An 18328-nucleotide genomic window follows, 5' to 3' on the forward strand; every position below is an offset into this window, starting at 1 on the left:
AGCCGGCTAATCTTTGAAAGTTAGCTCTGACTTTTGGTTTGATGTGGACTACCAAGAAGCTAAGGGATAAGCTAGAATCTGGCAAGGCTTCCAAGGTAATACACCAAGCAAAACAGAAGCAGCTGCTTAAGAATTCACTCAGGTTCAAGTTTCTTACTTCTTCAAAAACAGGCCTGAATATCATTAAATCCAAGAGAAAACCCTTCACAGCACAGTTTAATACAACACTCATACTAACGAGTTTTTCAAAACAATTTGATAGTATCAAGAAAAATAAGATACCTATCCTTTACTTAAGGTGAGAATATGGAAGGAACCACACAAACTTGATCACACAAGGCTACAATTAGCAGCAGGAACTTGTTTAGATATATGGACTTCTATGATACCAAAACTTTAAAAACAGTACTCTTTTGTGCTGCCAATTTCTGCTTTATTTTTTACCTCCTGTTCTATTAATGCACCGTGTACTTACATCTGGAATAAATCCAATCTCATTGAGATGATTGCTCAGCTCTGGATCATGGAATGCAATCATCTGAGAGAACACAGTCAGGTACTCTGAAATGATAACAAAGTTTAAGACAATCATCGTTTTTACACAGTATTTAAAATAAAGACATTAAATTCATCTAAATTACAGTTTTATTTATATTTTGAATGAAATTTAATTTCTCCATAAAGAAAATATACTTTAATAATTTTGTTTTGTTACCACTTTAATCACTTACTGATATTAAACAAACATACCAAAAAGCTACACTACAACTTATTTTCTACCTTCAGAGCTATCAGTTCATTTCTTGAATTACAAATTACACACCTGATGAATGATGTTTTCCTATTAAATTCAACAAACACATTTTCTCTAGCAATATTAAATGTCTTGCATTTATTGTATGTTCAGAAAGGGTAACAGATATTTAAATAGGGAACAACACTTTATAAGTAGTCACAAATAGAATAATTATGCCTCAAATTTGTTTATATACACAGATGTACGCATTTGTTCCAGTTCTATTTATTTCCATCTAAGACTGCATGTAGCACATTTAGGAATAACATCTGAAATTTATATAATGTTATAAACCAATATTACCTCAGTTAAAAAAAAAAGAAAATAGGTACACAGTAGGTAATTAAACATATCTGCTGTTGACTCTACTCCTAATTCAGAAGGTTCAGGTGGAATATGATGAATATTTCCTTATTTTTTCCATTGTTTCAACAAATTACTATTCTTGCCCATTTACTCACCATGTACTAATCTAAACAAGATACTGGCAACAGTCGACTCAAGGGGAAGTAACTATCATACTTTTACTCATTAGAAACAGAAATTAACACATATTTCAAAGAGCTCAACTTCTTTTCTTCTTGAGATTGAAATGACAATAACTCAATGAAAGTTCTCCCTTTAATTAATAACCTCAACTCTTTCCTTCAATAAAGTAGATCTATTTTTCAAACCAACTATTTGGTGAAAATAATCTCTAAAAATAATGTCTGCCTTTCTTTTCTAGTTTTTAAAGTTCTTTATTTTTAACATTTCAAGAAATGGTACTAAATCCTTTACAACCTGTTAGTATAAGTAGCCTTCCTCCATTTTCCTCAGTTAAAACTTTGCTTCTAATGACCACAATGTATTTTACAGTTGTTTGCCTATAAGCAGTATTATATATTTTACAAAGAGAAGCATCAAGGTCAAAAAGAAAAGTGGAGGTAGTACTGTGTTCAAGATACCACGATTAAGCTGAATTCCAGAGCTAATGTGAACTTTACCCATGGGTGCTAGATAAAGAATGGGTATTTGATTAATACTTTTTCTTGATTTGATGTTTATTCTACTGTATCAGAATTCATTCTATCTATCCACTGTCTCATCTTTGCCTCTAAGAATGAGAAAGTTACAATTCACAGCAGCTTCAAGAGTCACAGACTAAAGTGGTGACCCAGGACACACCCCAAGGCCCCAGGGAACTTCTAGACTTGACTTTTCTTTAATTTTTTTTTTTCTACTTCTAATTAGTAGCGGTATGTTTATAGTCCTAATTTACCCAGGAGCTAGAGGTATGCAACATCAACAGTCATATGCATTCAAGTGTATGTTGATAAAAGCATATAGTTATTAACTTTTAAAAAGCATGCTTCATTTTAAACCAGAAAATCATGCTTCAGGTAATCCTCCACAGCTATGCTCCAGTTTATTAAATATTGTTCTTATTTAAGCCTGACAAAAGATAATTACTATGTGGGATTACATGGTTAATTAAGGATCTACTGAAGAAAACTAACCTGTCATGAAAATATTTTCCTTGTGTTCTGCCAAACATTCATGATGGCTAGATTTATATGACATATATATGTGTTATAATTGCATATATATATAAAATCTGTGCAAATACATATATATGTATATGTATAAAATACACTTATATATGTATAAAATACACACAAATAAATATACCTATACATTTATATATTATTATATGCTATATATTATTTCCTATATGCAAATATAAGTTATAAGGCTGGCATAAATTTTGGTTGCTCAGGACAGGCTTTGGAATGAGATATACTACGGCTTGTTATATTCAGAAAAATTTCTATAAAGCAGGGATATGACAGAACTGGATGAAATCAGCACTATGTCATATTTTAAGTTATTTCAAAAATTCACTTAGAAGTTCCCTAGAGTAAATTAAAAAAACCCTGAAATGCATATGTCCTTTGATTTGTAAACCAACTTGAGAGAATTTAAGGGTAGCTACAGAAAAGCAGACCAGTAGTCCAAATAAAACAAAGGATTCCATGGATATTACTGCTGACTCTTTTAAAATGTTCATGAAACACTCTAATTGGGATTTCTAATAATGAAGATATGCATCTACAGACATAAAATAACCCCCCAAATAGTATTTTGTAACTAATGGGTGACCCATGTAACGGTAAATGCTATTCTTCAAAAAAAAAAAAAAAGGAAGGTATTTATGAAATTTCCCCTTAAACTTCAAGTGAAGTTTAATGTTGCACTACTGCACAAAATCATATCTAATATAAATTTTCTGTGTTTTAATGAAACTTAATACCTTTTTATTTTTTGCAGTCAGATATAAAGTGAAAATAAATTCTTTTTCCCTTCTAATCCCTCCCCATATTAAAAATTCTTATTCCTTTCCTTTAAAATGGCTTCTCGTTACATACTTTAAAATGACAATCCACGAAGAATTCAGTGTAAAGATATTATATGATACTATCACATTTTTTTTTTTTTTTTTTGTGAGGAGATCAGCCCTGAGCTAACATCCGCCAATCCTCCTCTTTTTTTTTTGCTGAGGAAGACGGCCCTGGGCTAACATCAGTGCCCATCTTCCTCCACTTTATATGGGACGCCGCCACAGCATGGCTTACCAAGCAGTGCGTCGGTGCGCGCCCGGGATCCGAACCAGCGAACCCCGGGCCGCCGCAGCGGAGCGCGCGCACTTAACCGCTTGCGCCACCGGGCCGGCCCCGATACTATCACATTTTTGAGCAGCTATTTATAAATAAACTGTTTGTTTTCAAAAGAATTTTCATCAAATAGATATACAGATGAAATTTCAAAAAGTCCCACACATGAGTATCCTTATTTTTTCCTTTTTGACCAGTCTTTCTGCTTTCATTCTCTTAGCTAGGGTAAGAAGTTGAAGGATGATGGGCAACAGATTTAAAGCAAAAGGTTTCCTCTGCTCACAAATCAAAGATGGCATTCTCAGTTCTATAACTATTTGTTATTTTCCATTAGGCTGTTAGTTTATCCTGAAGATGATTAAGTATAGATAAATATGCAGAGACATAAATCTCTTATCAACTAAAATGTGCCCAAGCTACAGCATTTGGTGATATTTTGACTCATAGCACTCAAAAGAAGTCAGTTATTTTACTGTGTGAAAATTAATAAACAGAAACTTCATTATAATGGAGTTGGGAGGCCAAAAGAGGGAGCTCTCACGCCCTACGCTGATAGCTGAGCCCAACAGCAGGAAGAAAGACTTCCTCTCCACGGCAAGAAGCTCAGCCAGTGAGAGACTGTCACAACTCAGCAGGGGAGTTTGAACACTCTGAACTCTTTGTTCACAAGAGCCCTCCCAACCTCCTCTTTCCCTCCATGAAAGAGTTTCTCCTCCCCTTGCCGCTGGGGACTTGTGCGTGGCTTGCCACGGTTGCAGACCCCAAACTGTAATTCTTTGCTGATCCTGAATAAACCCGTTTTTGCTGGAGAAATAACTGGCTGTCTATTTGTTTAAGGTCAACAGCTGCAAATGCATCCAATTAGATTATTTCTTATTACAAAGTTTGCCAGCTGTAAAATCTGGCTTACTGTCTGAAGTCACAAGAACAAGCATCAACCTTTATGTCTAAACGGGAAGAGGGGAGCCCAAAAGACAAAAAAAAAAAGAGAAAGGTAATTTTTAGGACTACATTGGTGAGCCATTTTCTTTTTTGCTCACACACCCTGCTCTGATAAAAAAATCTATGAGTAAACTCACTCCATGCCTCAGGGCAGTGCTCGTAATATTTCTAGTAAAGGTAGAAAATTTCTGTCTCAGTAAAAATATCCTTAGTCACATGATGCAAGAACATTCTTGAAAATGGCAAGGCTGTACGCTCAATGTATTTCCTACTCTCTCCCAATATCCTACCATCAAGTCATCCATGACAAAGATGTGCATTAAACTGAAAATATGCAATGCACTGTTTTTCCAAATATATAAACCCTTATAGTGAAGTTGCACATTCTCTCTCCCTGTCACTGTTTGATGAGAAAGATTTATATTATACTCCCATTTTGACAACTGGACTTCATACTTTGATGTCTGTCTTCCTTCCTCCCTCCCCCTCAAAGACTTATTGAATGTCTATGTATAGTATAACCACACATTTACTTTATCCGAGAGCCCAGTTGCACCTGCAGACTCAAGTGTCTGGTGCAGTTAGTGCTCCTTTTAACTCTCAAAAATATCACAGTTTAGTTATATAGTCATCCTAGTTACATGTGGCACTACATTAAATGCTAGGGATGCAGTAAAGAAGATACCACTCTTGCTCTCAAAGGATTTAGAAACATATAGAGGTAAACAGAAAACTGGGGAAAATTTTTACCCAATTTCATTTCCCAGGTTTATATGGTACTTCCCTCTATCTTTCCCTTTCTGACCTGTAGGATCCACATCTTCAATGGTCCAAGTATGGACTTGCCTTGGTTTTACAAACAGTACAAGAATATGTTAATGTTGTGGCAAAATTCCAATAGCTGTTTTAGTGAACAATCCACAGCAGAATGACATCAAAGAACAGTTTAAGTTTTATAGGCCAGTTTTCTGGGCCGCTCCTTTCTCAAGCACAAAATGACACTAAGGTATAGTTGGGTTTTCCACGAAGGATTAGTTCCCATTCTTAATAACTAAATGGCTTCTCTTCACTGGCCAGAAGCTGCCTTTTTTCTCTTCAACAGCCTAAAGTACATCTGTCCTGCAAGTTATAAGCCTGTTTTGCAATATCTCTGAAACTCTAATCAATTTTTCCTTGGATGTCCCTCCATCTTTTTCAATCCAGCTGGTATTCTAAGCCTCTGCATCTCAGAGTAATCATAGTAATCTTAGATCTTCTGAGGGCCAACCCTGAGCTGTTAGTCAGTATATTACTTTTCTAAGATCCTATGTGTTGGTACTTTATCAACTCACTAGTAATGTTGCTGGGAATAATTTGATAGTGCCAAAAATGATAACGAATATTCATTTAGGCCAAAAGTAATTAAATTTATCTTCTTAAAAATGTCTGCAGGTAATAAGTTAATAGGACCATGGTTAAAAAAACAAACACAACCGGATATCTTGACTAAACAGATATTTTTTTTCTCTTCTGTAAAAGGCAAAATATTTTAGAGTCTTATGAGTATGTGAATACCGTATTTTATAAAAAATTTTAAAATAAAAAATATTAAAGTTCTGTTAGTGTATAATTATAAAAAATATTTTTTTCAAAGAACATTTAAAATTGCTATTGAATATAGAAACTTTTGGTTTCTGTAGAGAAAATTAAATGACTAAATGAGTGTGCAATTCTATAATTAGCTGTTGAAATGATTGGTTTCATATGACATAGGATTTTTCCAAAATTTGTGGGGGAAAAAGTGTTCATGTGATATTTATGCCAATCAAAACCAATGTTACTTTGAAGTCTAAAGCCTAAAACACCTTAAAACAAAGGGGGAGGGAGGATGAACAAAGAGGGAAACCAATACAATGGGAGCTCACTATTGCTAATTCCAAGCCTACAGCAAACTTTCTGAAGAAAAGTAAACCACTGTTCTTCCATAAACTGTAGCAACCAATGATCAGTGTACTGTCCCAGCTCCTTCTTTAGCTCTCCATCCCTCTCTTTCTGACTCCATGTACCAGGTTTGATGACTGGCTGTTTGATCAGCCCATTGTGTACTTGTCTGACTGCAGTCCTCTTTCTTAAGAATGTCTTTCCATTTTTTCACTAAGAAAATTCCTAATCAAATTTCAAGTTCATCAATAAGTGTCCCCTCTTTTATAAAACCTTTCTAGAAATCCCATCTGTTCTCTTTGCCACCAAAAACAAAAAAAAAAATCAAAAAATCAAAATAACCTCCCCCACTTTTTCTGTGCTAATTCAGTAATATGTACACTTATTTCATTGACTTATAATTAGTTATTTTCATATTTATTTCCTATACTGGGCTATAAAATTCCTTGGAAAAGGACTGAATGTTATTTACCTTAAGAACCTCAATTCCTTAAGCAGTACTTGGCACAGAGTCAGTGGAGGGCATTACTTACAGAAGGACTAAATTAATTGAAACTGCTTTTTTTTCTTATAAAACATATATGGTCAATATAAAAGTTGAACAAATAATTTAAAGCACCTTGTCTGTTGTTTCTTGAGAAAATATCCATGCTACATTTTTCCAATTGAATTATCAATTCAAGATTTCAAACACAAATTTATAGAAATTATAAGAGAAAATTATTAATACTTAGACAAATAAACCGTAAATAATTGTGGAGAGGTCTTTTAATTATAATATTGAATGTTAAAATACATTACTGATTTATCAATCAAACTAAGTAAGAGTCTTTTTGGCTTTTCTGACTTTTGGCTTTTCTGTCTCTCCAAATTCATGTTGTGTATACTATGGTTTCTCTTGTATTTTCATAAAAGAAACAGGATTTCGTCTTGTTTATTTGTATAACAAGCCTTTAAAAAGTGTATCAGAGAAGTTTGTAGTTAAAAGTATGAAAAATCATCTTTTTCAAGTTTGAAATTCATTATCAATATATATCATATCATACACATCCATCTGTGATATGAAACAATTACTGGAAAACTGAAACTTTTTAGAGGTAAACCATTTCTGTATTTTGAAATAGAAATCTATAGAGAACCAAAATAGAAATCAATGTAACAGAAGCTATCTAATATGGCCCTTTGACAGATGGCTATCTAGCCAGGCATCATCCAGCCATCTAATAAACACTATAACCAATTCCTTTTATAAGTCCTGTTTTAATTGCTTTTTTGAGGATTCTCCAAATATCTTCATTTTTCTTGAAGTATAGGAATCTAGCGGAGCACTAAGCTTCAATAGAGGCCTGATAAATTTGGAAGAAGATGATTTCCAAGCTTTTATATATGAACATTCAGTTAATATTAAGGGTTTATGTCAGCTTTAGAAATAACAGCATTATTGCTGACTTACATGTAACTGAAGATTAAGGAGTCACCTTTTGTGTTGCACGTACACTAACCTGATTATTTTCTACTTTTGATCTTTTCAGCTTGTCTTTGGTCAAGCTGAATATTATTTGCATTGCACAGCCTCTGAAATCTCCTGGTATCATCCAAGGTGTTTTTAAATACACTCATTTTGGTACTGCTGGAATCTTAGAGTACACTGTCACTTCTATAATACACTGATAAGGATAATAAGGAAACTATGCATAAGTATGCAATACATCCCTATTAATAATACAAGATATACTCTTATAGGACATCACTTCATAAATTCTTAGAAGATGACATTACAAAACTCTTTAAGTCAGATGGCTTTACTAAATTAACCTACAAGCAAAAAGCAACCTCCTTCCTATAAAACATACTTGTCCTTGATTATAAAAAGTCAAAGCAAAAAAGTTGTTGTCCTCAAAAAACATTCTTAATTAATCCCAACTTTATATATAAGTCCACATTCTAGGAATGTGCACAGAATTGGGCATATCTATTTCAAATCAAATCATTTCAAAATACAAATATAAATTAATAGAATTTACATTTCAAAACTAACATAGAGACATTGGACCATTAGTTAAATTTCTAGCACTTATCTGTGTTGTAGACACATAGAGCTGTGAATGATCACACGTCTTGATGTGTTTGTAAACACAAACACAAAATTTAAAAAAGTTTTAATATTTTTCTCTATACGCCAACGTAAATGATGCTGTCAAAAATAAATGTTTTTATGTGCTGAGCTACTTATTCACATTTTCTTTCTCTTTTTATTTTCAGCTTCCTTATCTTTTTAATTTACACTTCCCTTTCCATTTCCTTTCTAATTATTTCCTCATTATATTGACCTCTGATACTCTAGTTTTCTACTCATTTGCAACTAAGTAAAAATATTGCTAATTGAGACCCCACTTACTCAGAATTTTTGATAAATCAGACATAGTCTGTAGTTTTCCTGCTTCATCTATTCAAATTGAGAGAATTATATCAAACTATAATGACATAAATATAAATAAAACACATTATCAGCTTTAAGTTGTTTAAAGTTTAGTAGAATTAATAAGACTTACGTATAAATAAAAAGTCTAAATGAAGGAAGTATCTGATAAGTTTCATAAAAATAGTAAATGAGGAGACTGTGTGACCTGCTTTGTAGTCTGTTCCAAAAGAAATACAGAACTATAAGAAAATTTCCTGTCCTTAAAAGACTAAAATCCTGTTGAAAAGATAAGACATAAAGAAATATGTAATACCATGATGATAATTATACTACCAAAAAAACTGCAATAATGATACTAATTAAATAGCAATAATAGTGACAATAACAGTAAAATATTAACAATTATTGTTATTGAATTGAATGTTTCTAAATGCTGGTATTTACATATTTTATTATGTTTAACCTTTACAACAATCTTTATTTTATTTTATTTTATTTATTTATTTTTTTTTTGTGAGGAGATCAGCCCTGAGCTAACATCTGCCAATCCTCCTCTTTTTTTGCTGAGGAAGACTGGCCCTGGGCTAACATCTGTGCCCATCTTCCTCCATTTTATATGGGACGCCGCCACAGCATGGCTTGCCAAGCAGTGCGTCGGTGCGCGCCCGGGATCCGAACCAGCGAACCCCGGGCCGCCGCAGCAGAGGGCGCGCACTTAACCGCTTGCGTCACCGGGCCGGCCCCAACGACAATCTTTATTTTAGACATGAAGAAAATTACAACCAGCAAACTTAACGTATTCGTCTAAGATTCACAATAGGTAATGAAGCTTAAATTTGAAACAAAGTTTGTTTGATTCAAAGTGTTTATTATGAACTTCTGTTATACTGCTTTCAAAAAAGATTTCAGAAAAGTTTGAATGTGGCTGAGTAGTCCTAAAAGAATTCACAGATGGGTTGTGCTATGTCTTGGACTCTGAAGGAGGGGTATATTTTAGGAAAACAGGAGAAAGAGGGAGGATATTTGGGGTTCAAGAATGGGGAATGAGATGAAGGAGAAGTTTTTTTTTTTTTTTTCATGAGGAAGATCAGCCCTGAGCTAACATTCGTGCCAATCCTCCTCTTTTTGCTGAGGAAGACTGGCCCTGAGCTAACATCCGTGCCGATCTTCCTCCACTTTATGGGGGATGCCACCACAGCATGGCCTGACAAGCGGTGCGTCGGTGCATGCCCGGGATCTGAACCCGGGCCGCCAGCAGTGGAGTGTGTGCACTTAACCGCGACACTACAGGGTCAGCCCCAGGAGAAGTGTTTTTTTTTTTGTGAGGAGATTAGCCATGTGCTAACATCTGCCAATCCTCCTTTTTTTTTTTTTTTTTTTTTTTGCTGAGGAAGACTGGCCCTGGGCTAACATCCGTGCCCATCTTCCTCCACTTTATATGGGATGCTGCCACAGCATGGCTTGCCAAGCAGTGCATCGGTGCGTGCCCAGGATCCGAACCGGGGAACCCCAGGCTGCCACAGCGGAGCGCACACACTTAACAGCTTGTGCCACTGGGCTGGCCCCACAAGTGTTTTTAATATCTATTTACTTACACAATTAAAACTGTTTAATCTTTTTACTAATTCACAATAGGCTTGCTCCATGGTGAAGCTTTTTGTGGACAATTTTAATTGTGAGAGAGACAAACAGCTGGACTTTTATTTTCTTAAATTAGTATGCCTGAATTTGAATTGAACTGAGATTAGATATTAAATTCTTTGTGGACCTGGAGGAAAGACTAAACTTAATGATCTCTTCATGGGTTTTAGTGATGGATTATCAGCATATCTGACTGGGTCAAAATCATAAATTTAATTGAGTAACAAGTATTTGCCCTGTAAAGAGAAAAGAAGGGACATTTGCTTACCTTGTATTACATGTGAGTTGTCTTTCAAGAAGAAGTTATACAGGTATTTGGGGATAAAAGCAGACATACACGCATAAGCCAAGGCTAAGAAAGAATAAGGCAAAGGCATAAACAAATTAGTTAACGGGTAAGTGATCAGCAGTCACTCACTCAGTACACGTTCCTTGAATCTATTAAACAAGATTTATGTTAATAATTAATGGAAACACAAAATTAAGGGGAAAAAATCCCTCTACTCTTTAAAATAGAAAATATTTTGGACAACAAAAGATAACCACCCTAACAACTTTTCAATTTCAAACTCATGCGGCAATCATTATCCCACAATAACAAAAATCTTTATTACTGGAACTTCATACATTTTTTTAATCTCTAAACATGATCATCATTAATGAGCTATACAAACCTCAAGATCCTTAATTTTTGTTGATGCAAACAAAAGAGGCTGAGAACTTTGGATTTAGACACACTAGTCATAAACTGTTCTTTCAAACACTGATCTCTTACTATTCTTGGATCAATATGTGTGATAATGGACGATGCCTAACTAAACACAGGAAAACCTCTAGCCTAGATTAATGAGTAATGATATCAGAGAACAGTACATCTTAAAAACTATTCAAATAAAGAAATTTTAGTTCTCTGGTTTATGCTATCTCTATTCAATTCCAGAAATCTATGCGAATTCTGACAAAAAATAGAATGTGACAAGATGGAGACTCTGAGATTGGGCTTCTAGAGATTCATGCTACATATGGTAACACTCTCTACATGCAATATCACTCTGGATTTTAGTCAACTAAGTTTAACAGATATTTATTGAAAAACCTACTATAAAAAAGGCATTATTGGGGCCAGCCCGGTGACGTAGCAGTTAAGTTCATGCGCTCCGCTCCGGCGGCCCGGGGTTTGCAGGTTCGGATCCCGGGCGCGGACAAACGCACCTCTTGTCAAGCCATGCTGTGGTGGTGTCCCATATAAAGTAGAGGAGGATGGGCAGGGATGTTAGCCCAGGGCCAATCTTCCTCAGCAAAAGAAGGAGGATTGGCATCAGATATTAGCTCAGGGCTAATCTTCCTCACACATATTCAAAAAAGGCATTATAACAGGGGCACAGAAAACAAAAAAATCTGTCATTAAAAAAAGCTGCTAATGGGGCCTGGCCTGGTGGCGTAGTGGTTAAGTTTGCACACTCCGTTTCGGTGGCCTGGGGTTTGCAGGTTCGGATCCCAGGCACGGACTGATGCACCACTTATCAAGCCATGCTGTGGTGGCGTCCCATATACAAAAATAGAGGAAGATGGACATGGATGTCAGCCCAGGGCCAATCTTCCTCAGCAAAAAAGAGGAGGATTGGCAACAGATGTTAGCTCAGAGCTAATCTTCCTCACACACTCACACACTCACACACACACACACACACAAAAGCTGCTAACCAGTAAAATGGGTTATGTATTAGTATATAAATAACTATAATACAAAACATACACAAGATAAATTTCCAGAAGTACCAACTGCTGTACGGGCTCAGGAAGGAGGATAAGAAAAGTCTTCATTAAGGAGGTAGAGGTTGAAATGATAGGCTTTGGAGATGCAAGACAATACTGATTTCTTTACAAATTGTTTGGAAAGTATACACAGACTAAAAAACTAACCTCTAAAGAAGTTAGAATTTTCTCCAAAGTTTCATAAAAATGGTCACCAAAGTAGACTAAAGCATTTAGAATAATCAGTTTCTCCCTGAATCTCTAGTTGCTGCCTGGTCACAAGAAAAACTCTCCAGGAATAATTAATCCTTCACATCCTGTAAAATGAGTCTAACACTTTATTTCACAGAAATTTACAGCATCTACTAGGAAGAGAGCAAGAACCTCACTACGAAAACGAAAACCTTTTACGTTTGAATAAAATATTTTAGAATAATATGCACAATGATTATTTAAATGATAAATAGGCTTACCTTCATTATTGAAATTTAAATATAGGAATGGAGCACAAAGTGAGTCAAGACCTGATGGGGAGGGGTTGGGGAAAGAAATCAAATAAACATAATCCAGTAGAATTACAGACATATGTAGACATATACTTTATATACCTTATTCTTATATGCGTTACTTCCATACAGATGAAGTGTTAAAAGGATTACCCATCCAGAAATAAATTACCCCATGGTTATCGTGAGGAGTAACTGATGGTGACTGGCACACAGTAAATACAAATCAGCTATTATGATTATCAATATTATTATGAGCTGAAGAGAGAAATATAGTGATAGGAAAATGTAAAAATGATAGAAGGCCTGGGATACGGTCCCATCGCGGACCCTAACTGTGTGATCTTGGCAATCACTTAGTGTCTCCAGGCACGTTTCCTCGTCGAGGAGATGGAGACTTGTCTTACACGTTTCTCCAGGACAACGAAAAAAAAATCTTTTAAACATTGTTGGGTAAAATACAAATACATGACATATTTCTTTTATTGATAATAATGCTATTCATATGTTGCCATGTTGAAAGAATGTACATAAACATACCTATAATTGCTAGGGAGACACAGAACTCCAAAAAGGATAGAGTTAGGAAAAATAATAGCTTCATTTTAAGTTTGGCCAGAAACAGAATTGAAATGTAAAAACTACTGTTCATAACAACAAACTCAAAAATAGGACTAGGTGGAATGGGTTTCTCACTCACGAATTTATCAATGACACAAAAATAACTATGAGAAAACCTAAAAATCAAGGATGTGGAGCATTAAAGATATTAAAAAAAAGGGAAATAAATAAATAAAATGGGTAGTTTAAGGTGATATCCTATTCCCCAATTCCTAATAACCATGATAAGCATAAGTTGTGAATCACTAAATGTCAAGAATATCAACTAGCCCCAAATTATTTATGGTAAAAAGTTATTTTATTATTTGCATAAGCACTGAAAAAATGTACCCACAAATATTACACAAGTACAAAATATTCTTTCTACTTTCCTAACAACATGATGGCAAGTTGTCTCATTGAATATCATGTATTTAAATGATATCTACTAGGCATTTAGACAAAGTTAAAAAAAAAGTTCTCATATAAACCTCTCAAAAAAATAGATCACAGCTTTAGTACTGACTTTTTTCAAAGCTAAGGATATTTTAATTTTTAAAATTGTCATTTATGCAACACACTCCTAATACTTCAAAAAGAGTCTTAATAATTGGGGAAAAAAGTCACCTTGCCAATACACAAGATCAGGATGGGACACTACCCAGGCTTTTAGTACACGCCTAAATTTTGCATGACCTTCTGGTGACGATAACAGTTCATCATACTGATGACAACGAGGAATATCCACTTCAATCTGTAAAATAGCAAAACAATATAATGGAAATGTAATAATGTGATTTCCAATAAACCCCAAAATCAGGAAAAGGAGAGACTGATTATGAATTTCAGAATAGGCCACCTACATAATCCCGGTGTCTGAAGTTTTTGAATTTTATACGAATCCTCTGAAAACACCAAAAAAGTTGTATGTATACTTAACCAGGGAAAACAGACCATTTCCTTTGAAAAGGTATGTATTAACATAGATTTCAAAAAACCTCTCTTAACAACCTGGTCTAAATAAAAGGCAAATTCTTTAGATAAAAAAGTGCAATTAGGAAAAGTTACTTGGCCTATACTCTTTTAAGGAACAGTTCTAGCTCACTAACTCATGAGTATAAGAGTTATGCTTACTCTAATACCATATGCATATGACGGCTGCTGAATATTCATAATGAAAGGAAGAAAATTCCTCATGCCCTTCTAAAATTTAAAGATTTGGCAGAATTGTCTTAGTTTGTTTAAGAAAATGTAAATCATACTTGTCTATCTGTAGGAATTGGAGTATCTTTATCAATTGAGTCGTACTTGGCATGAATAGCCCCCTGCAAAAAAATAGAAGATATATTAATTCATCATATCCTTAATACATTATTAATTTAGGCAAAATCTACTTCTTATAAACGTCTACCTTTGAAGACACACCCAATTAGAGATAGGCACATTCAAACCCAAAGTATACCTCTTAAGAAAAACTCTCTACATCTTTGACATTGTGTGATGAGTCTGTGACCATCTGCTATTTTGCTAAGGCAGACATTTGAATTATACAAACCAGAAGACAAATGTGTTGAATGAGTCACTTAGCTAACAAGTATGCTTATCCCAGCCTCCATGACACAACACAGCCTTGTTCTCTATCTACTGCTATCTCATACATAGTAAGTTTCATGAAGAAATTTTTAAGAATTGTGTGTGTTGGGGGTTATCCCACAAGAAATTTCCCTGTTAAAGTTGGTAATGAAATAAAAAATAAAATAAAACTGCTTAAAGGAGTGGTAGTTCAGCACCAGGAGGCAGAAATTTGGGATAAATTAAAGAGTGAAATGTCATGTAGTTATTATGGAATCATTAAAGTACTAAAGGGATCATTTACATTTTTCAATTACACCATTACAGAAGGAATAATTGAACAAACCATTTCAAATTTTGGTCATGTTCTATAGGACCAAGCAGGGAACAATTCTTATTACTCTGGTTTACTGTAATGGTAGAGAAAGAGCCAGGAATTTGGGGTTCAAACTCTGATGTTACATGCTGTATCAACTTCTCTGGCACAACTACTTAATGAGAGATTTGGACAACCTGACCTCGGAAGTCCTCTTGAACTTTAGCACCACCTAGTTCTACAATTCTAACTATTAATGTATGGTATGGAACAATAGGCATTCTTGTAAAGCAACCAATCAAACTCAAACACATTTATAGACTCTTATCAGGGGAATCAGGAATGAAGAAACAAATTCTTTCAACCGAGTTAAAAGAATTGAAAATAATTGGGGGAATTAACACACAAAAAAATGGGTGATGTATATCCATAAGATATCTATAAGAGAATGTATGAAGCCAGGATGACAGAGAAATTGACAAGAAATGAACATATCTGGCAAGGATTAGGCCCATTATCATGACCGCTGTCACCGAAGTTCTATGTTACTACTGCAAGTCACCCTGATAATGTTGTGACACCTCTCCTTTCCTCACTGCCACAGATAAGGTGTTGTAGAAGACCAAGCAGCTATTCCTCTTGGCAGCATGGTTCTGGTAAGACAGAGGTGCCAAGAGGCACTACCTCACATTAATGATTTTTTTCTTTTTTTTGTGAGCAAGATAAGCCCTGAGCTAACATCTGATGCCAGTCCTCCTCTTTTTGCTAAGGAAAATTGGCCCTGGGCTAACATCCGTGACCATCTTCCTCTACTTTATATGGGACACCGCCACAGCATGGCTTGACAAGCGGTGTGTCAGTGCGCGCTCGGGATCCGAACCTGTGAACCCCGGGCCGCCAAAGCGGAGCGTGCGCACTTAACCGCTGCGCCACCGGACCGGCCCCAAGATCATGTTAATAATTTTTGACAATGTTCAGATGGGAGTAGAAGGTCTCTCCAAACTTAGACAGAACTACTTATAAATAGGCAATCCTATTCCTAAATGAGCATACTTTATTAGCAGGACTATACACTTGTAACTGATATATATATATATATATATATATTCTCAAAATATTCTGATTTTAAAATTAACAATCAAAATAATTTCTGTGAGCCTCATTAAATGAAATATTAAATAGAATAAATCTAACAAACCTTCAATTATATTTTTATATTTTTCTAGCCTATTCTTTTCCTCTATTTCTTTCACTTAAAATTGCCAAAATATCCTTAATGCTTATATTTCACTCGATAATTTTCTTGTTTTTTTTGCGAGGAAGATCAGCCCTGAGCTAACATCTGCCAATCCTCTTCTTTTTGCTGAGGAAGACTGGCCCTGAGCTAACATCCATGCCCATCTTCCTCCACTTTATGTGGGACGCCGCCACAGCATGGCCTGACAAACGGTGTACCGGTGTGTGCCTGGGATCCAAACACGGGCCGCCAGCAGCGGAGCGTGTGCACTTAACCCCTACGCCACGGGGCCGGCCCCTTTACTAGATAATTTTCTAACAACTTGAAAAATAATATATTCGGAAAACACTTTCCTCGTTCTTCCTTCTTTCTTAGCACTGTTGACCAGCTTCTAACCTACTTTTCTTTCTTACCTCAACTCCCAGAAGAGCAGCCCAGGTTAAACCTCTCATTAGAGGAGGAATGTCAACTCTTGCTTCTTTCCAGATTTGATTTTTTTTATATGGATAAGCCTAGAGATGAGGAAAGATATGAAAATACCTCACATTACCAAGTGCCATCTTTAGTTCTGAATATGCCAGTGATAAAGCTAAGGGTGACCTGCAATAAATTTTTGAGTATCTGAAATTACTTTGTCTGGTGTATTAATACACATAGGTCAGCAGTGGAACGGTTCCCTATTCCCTGTAAATCCCGTATAATACAATCAAAGAGAGGAGCTGATTCTATGCTTTTAATCATTTCTATTTTGTGCTCTGGGAGAATTATGAAATGAGTCATATGGAAAATAAAATTACCCGCCTCATATGGGTTACATAATGTATGTAAAGCACTTTGTAAAATGTCTGGGATATAGAATATTCAATAAACATAAGTTATTACTATGGCTACTTCTATATTCTTGCATACAAATTTGTCCTTTTATAAATTTTTTACTTTAGGAGAGATTTCTAGAAGAGAATTATTAGGACAAAGAGTATGGATGTTGTTAAAGCTCTTGATATATACTTTCAAATGGCTTTACAGAATGTTTCAATCAATTTACACTTACTCCAAAAGAACGAGAGTTCCATTTCAATACACCTTTGCTCACCTTGCTAATTAGATTGCAAAAAAAACCCTATCTTAATTTTTTTTTCATTCCTAGTGTGGATAAATACTTTGAATAGATTTACTGACTAGTTGTATTTCCATTATGTTCTTTATCCATTTCCCTGTTTCAATAACAGTACTTTTTCTATTGATTTTTAGGTGTTCTTTAAATAGTAAGGATATTCATTTTTTGTCTAATTTTTACTTTTTAATTTTATTTACTATGAACATGTATCATTTTTATAATTAAAGTTAATCAGAAAAGATAGGTCATAAGAATTAATCTTATCATGACATCAAGATTCCCTAAGAATTACCAATGAAATAAAAAATAAGGATTGTACATGGGCTCCTGTAACCCTTACACTTTAGAACGCCTACCTTTAGCAGCCTGTCAAAGAGAACGACTCTGTGAAGCTGGTATTCTGTGTCCCTCTCTCGGATGATTAAAGGGAGAGTGGCAGCTGCAGATAACTCATTATTGCTGTTTGAATGAGGTACATTAGATTGGCTATAAATGAGAAACAAAAGCAGAAAAATCGACAAAAGGGATAAAATTTTAAAAAACAAAACACTTTATTTTTGTATTCTATTTAGGAATACTTTTTTTTTGGCTGAGGAAGATTTGCCCTGAGCTAACATCTGTGCCCATCTTCCTCTCTTTTGTATGTGGGTTGCTGTGTCAGCATGGCTGCAGACGAGGGGTATAGGTCCATGCCTGGGAACTGAACCCGGGCCACTGAAGTGGAGCACACTGAACTTAACCACTAGGCCATGGGGCTGTCCCCGGAAATACTTTTCAAAGAAAATGTACAAGCTTCTTACCAGTATAACAAACAGAAAAGAAAAACAAGTGTAAAAGGAAACTACATATA

The 18328-nt window shown here is 35.1% G+C and overlaps 1 protein-coding gene across 6 annotated transcripts in view; it reads right to left on the reverse strand.

Moving 5' to 3' along the window:
- The window catches only part of TBCK (TBC1 domain containing kinase), a 211753-nt gene that overhangs the window by 113506 nt on the left and 79919 nt on the right, over window positions 1-18328 (reverse strand). For all 6 annotated transcript variants that reach the window (XM_058549863.1, XM_058549864.1, XM_058549862.1 and 3 more), the window contains 7 exons: window positions 17835-17964; window positions 16775-16873; window positions 14499-14561; window positions 13864-13990; window positions 12604-12654; window positions 10644-10727; window positions 476-561 (listed from right to left, as the gene is read on the reverse strand). In XM_058549863.1, coding sequence (XP_058405846.1) covers window positions 476-561; window positions 10644-10727; window positions 12604-12654; window positions 13864-13990; window positions 14499-14561; window positions 16775-16873; window positions 17835-17964 — 640 coding nt within the window. The remainder of the gene's footprint in view (window positions 1-475; window positions 562-10643; window positions 10728-12603; window positions 12655-13863; window positions 13991-14498; window positions 14562-16774; window positions 16874-17834; window positions 17965-18328) is intronic.

This window comes from Diceros bicornis, chromosome 11 (genome assembly GCF_020826845.1).
Source record: "Diceros bicornis minor isolate mBicDic1 chromosome 11, mDicBic1.mat.cur, whole genome shotgun sequence".
NCBI classification, from domain to species: Eukaryota; Metazoa; Chordata; class Mammalia; order Perissodactyla; family Rhinocerotidae; genus Diceros; species Diceros bicornis.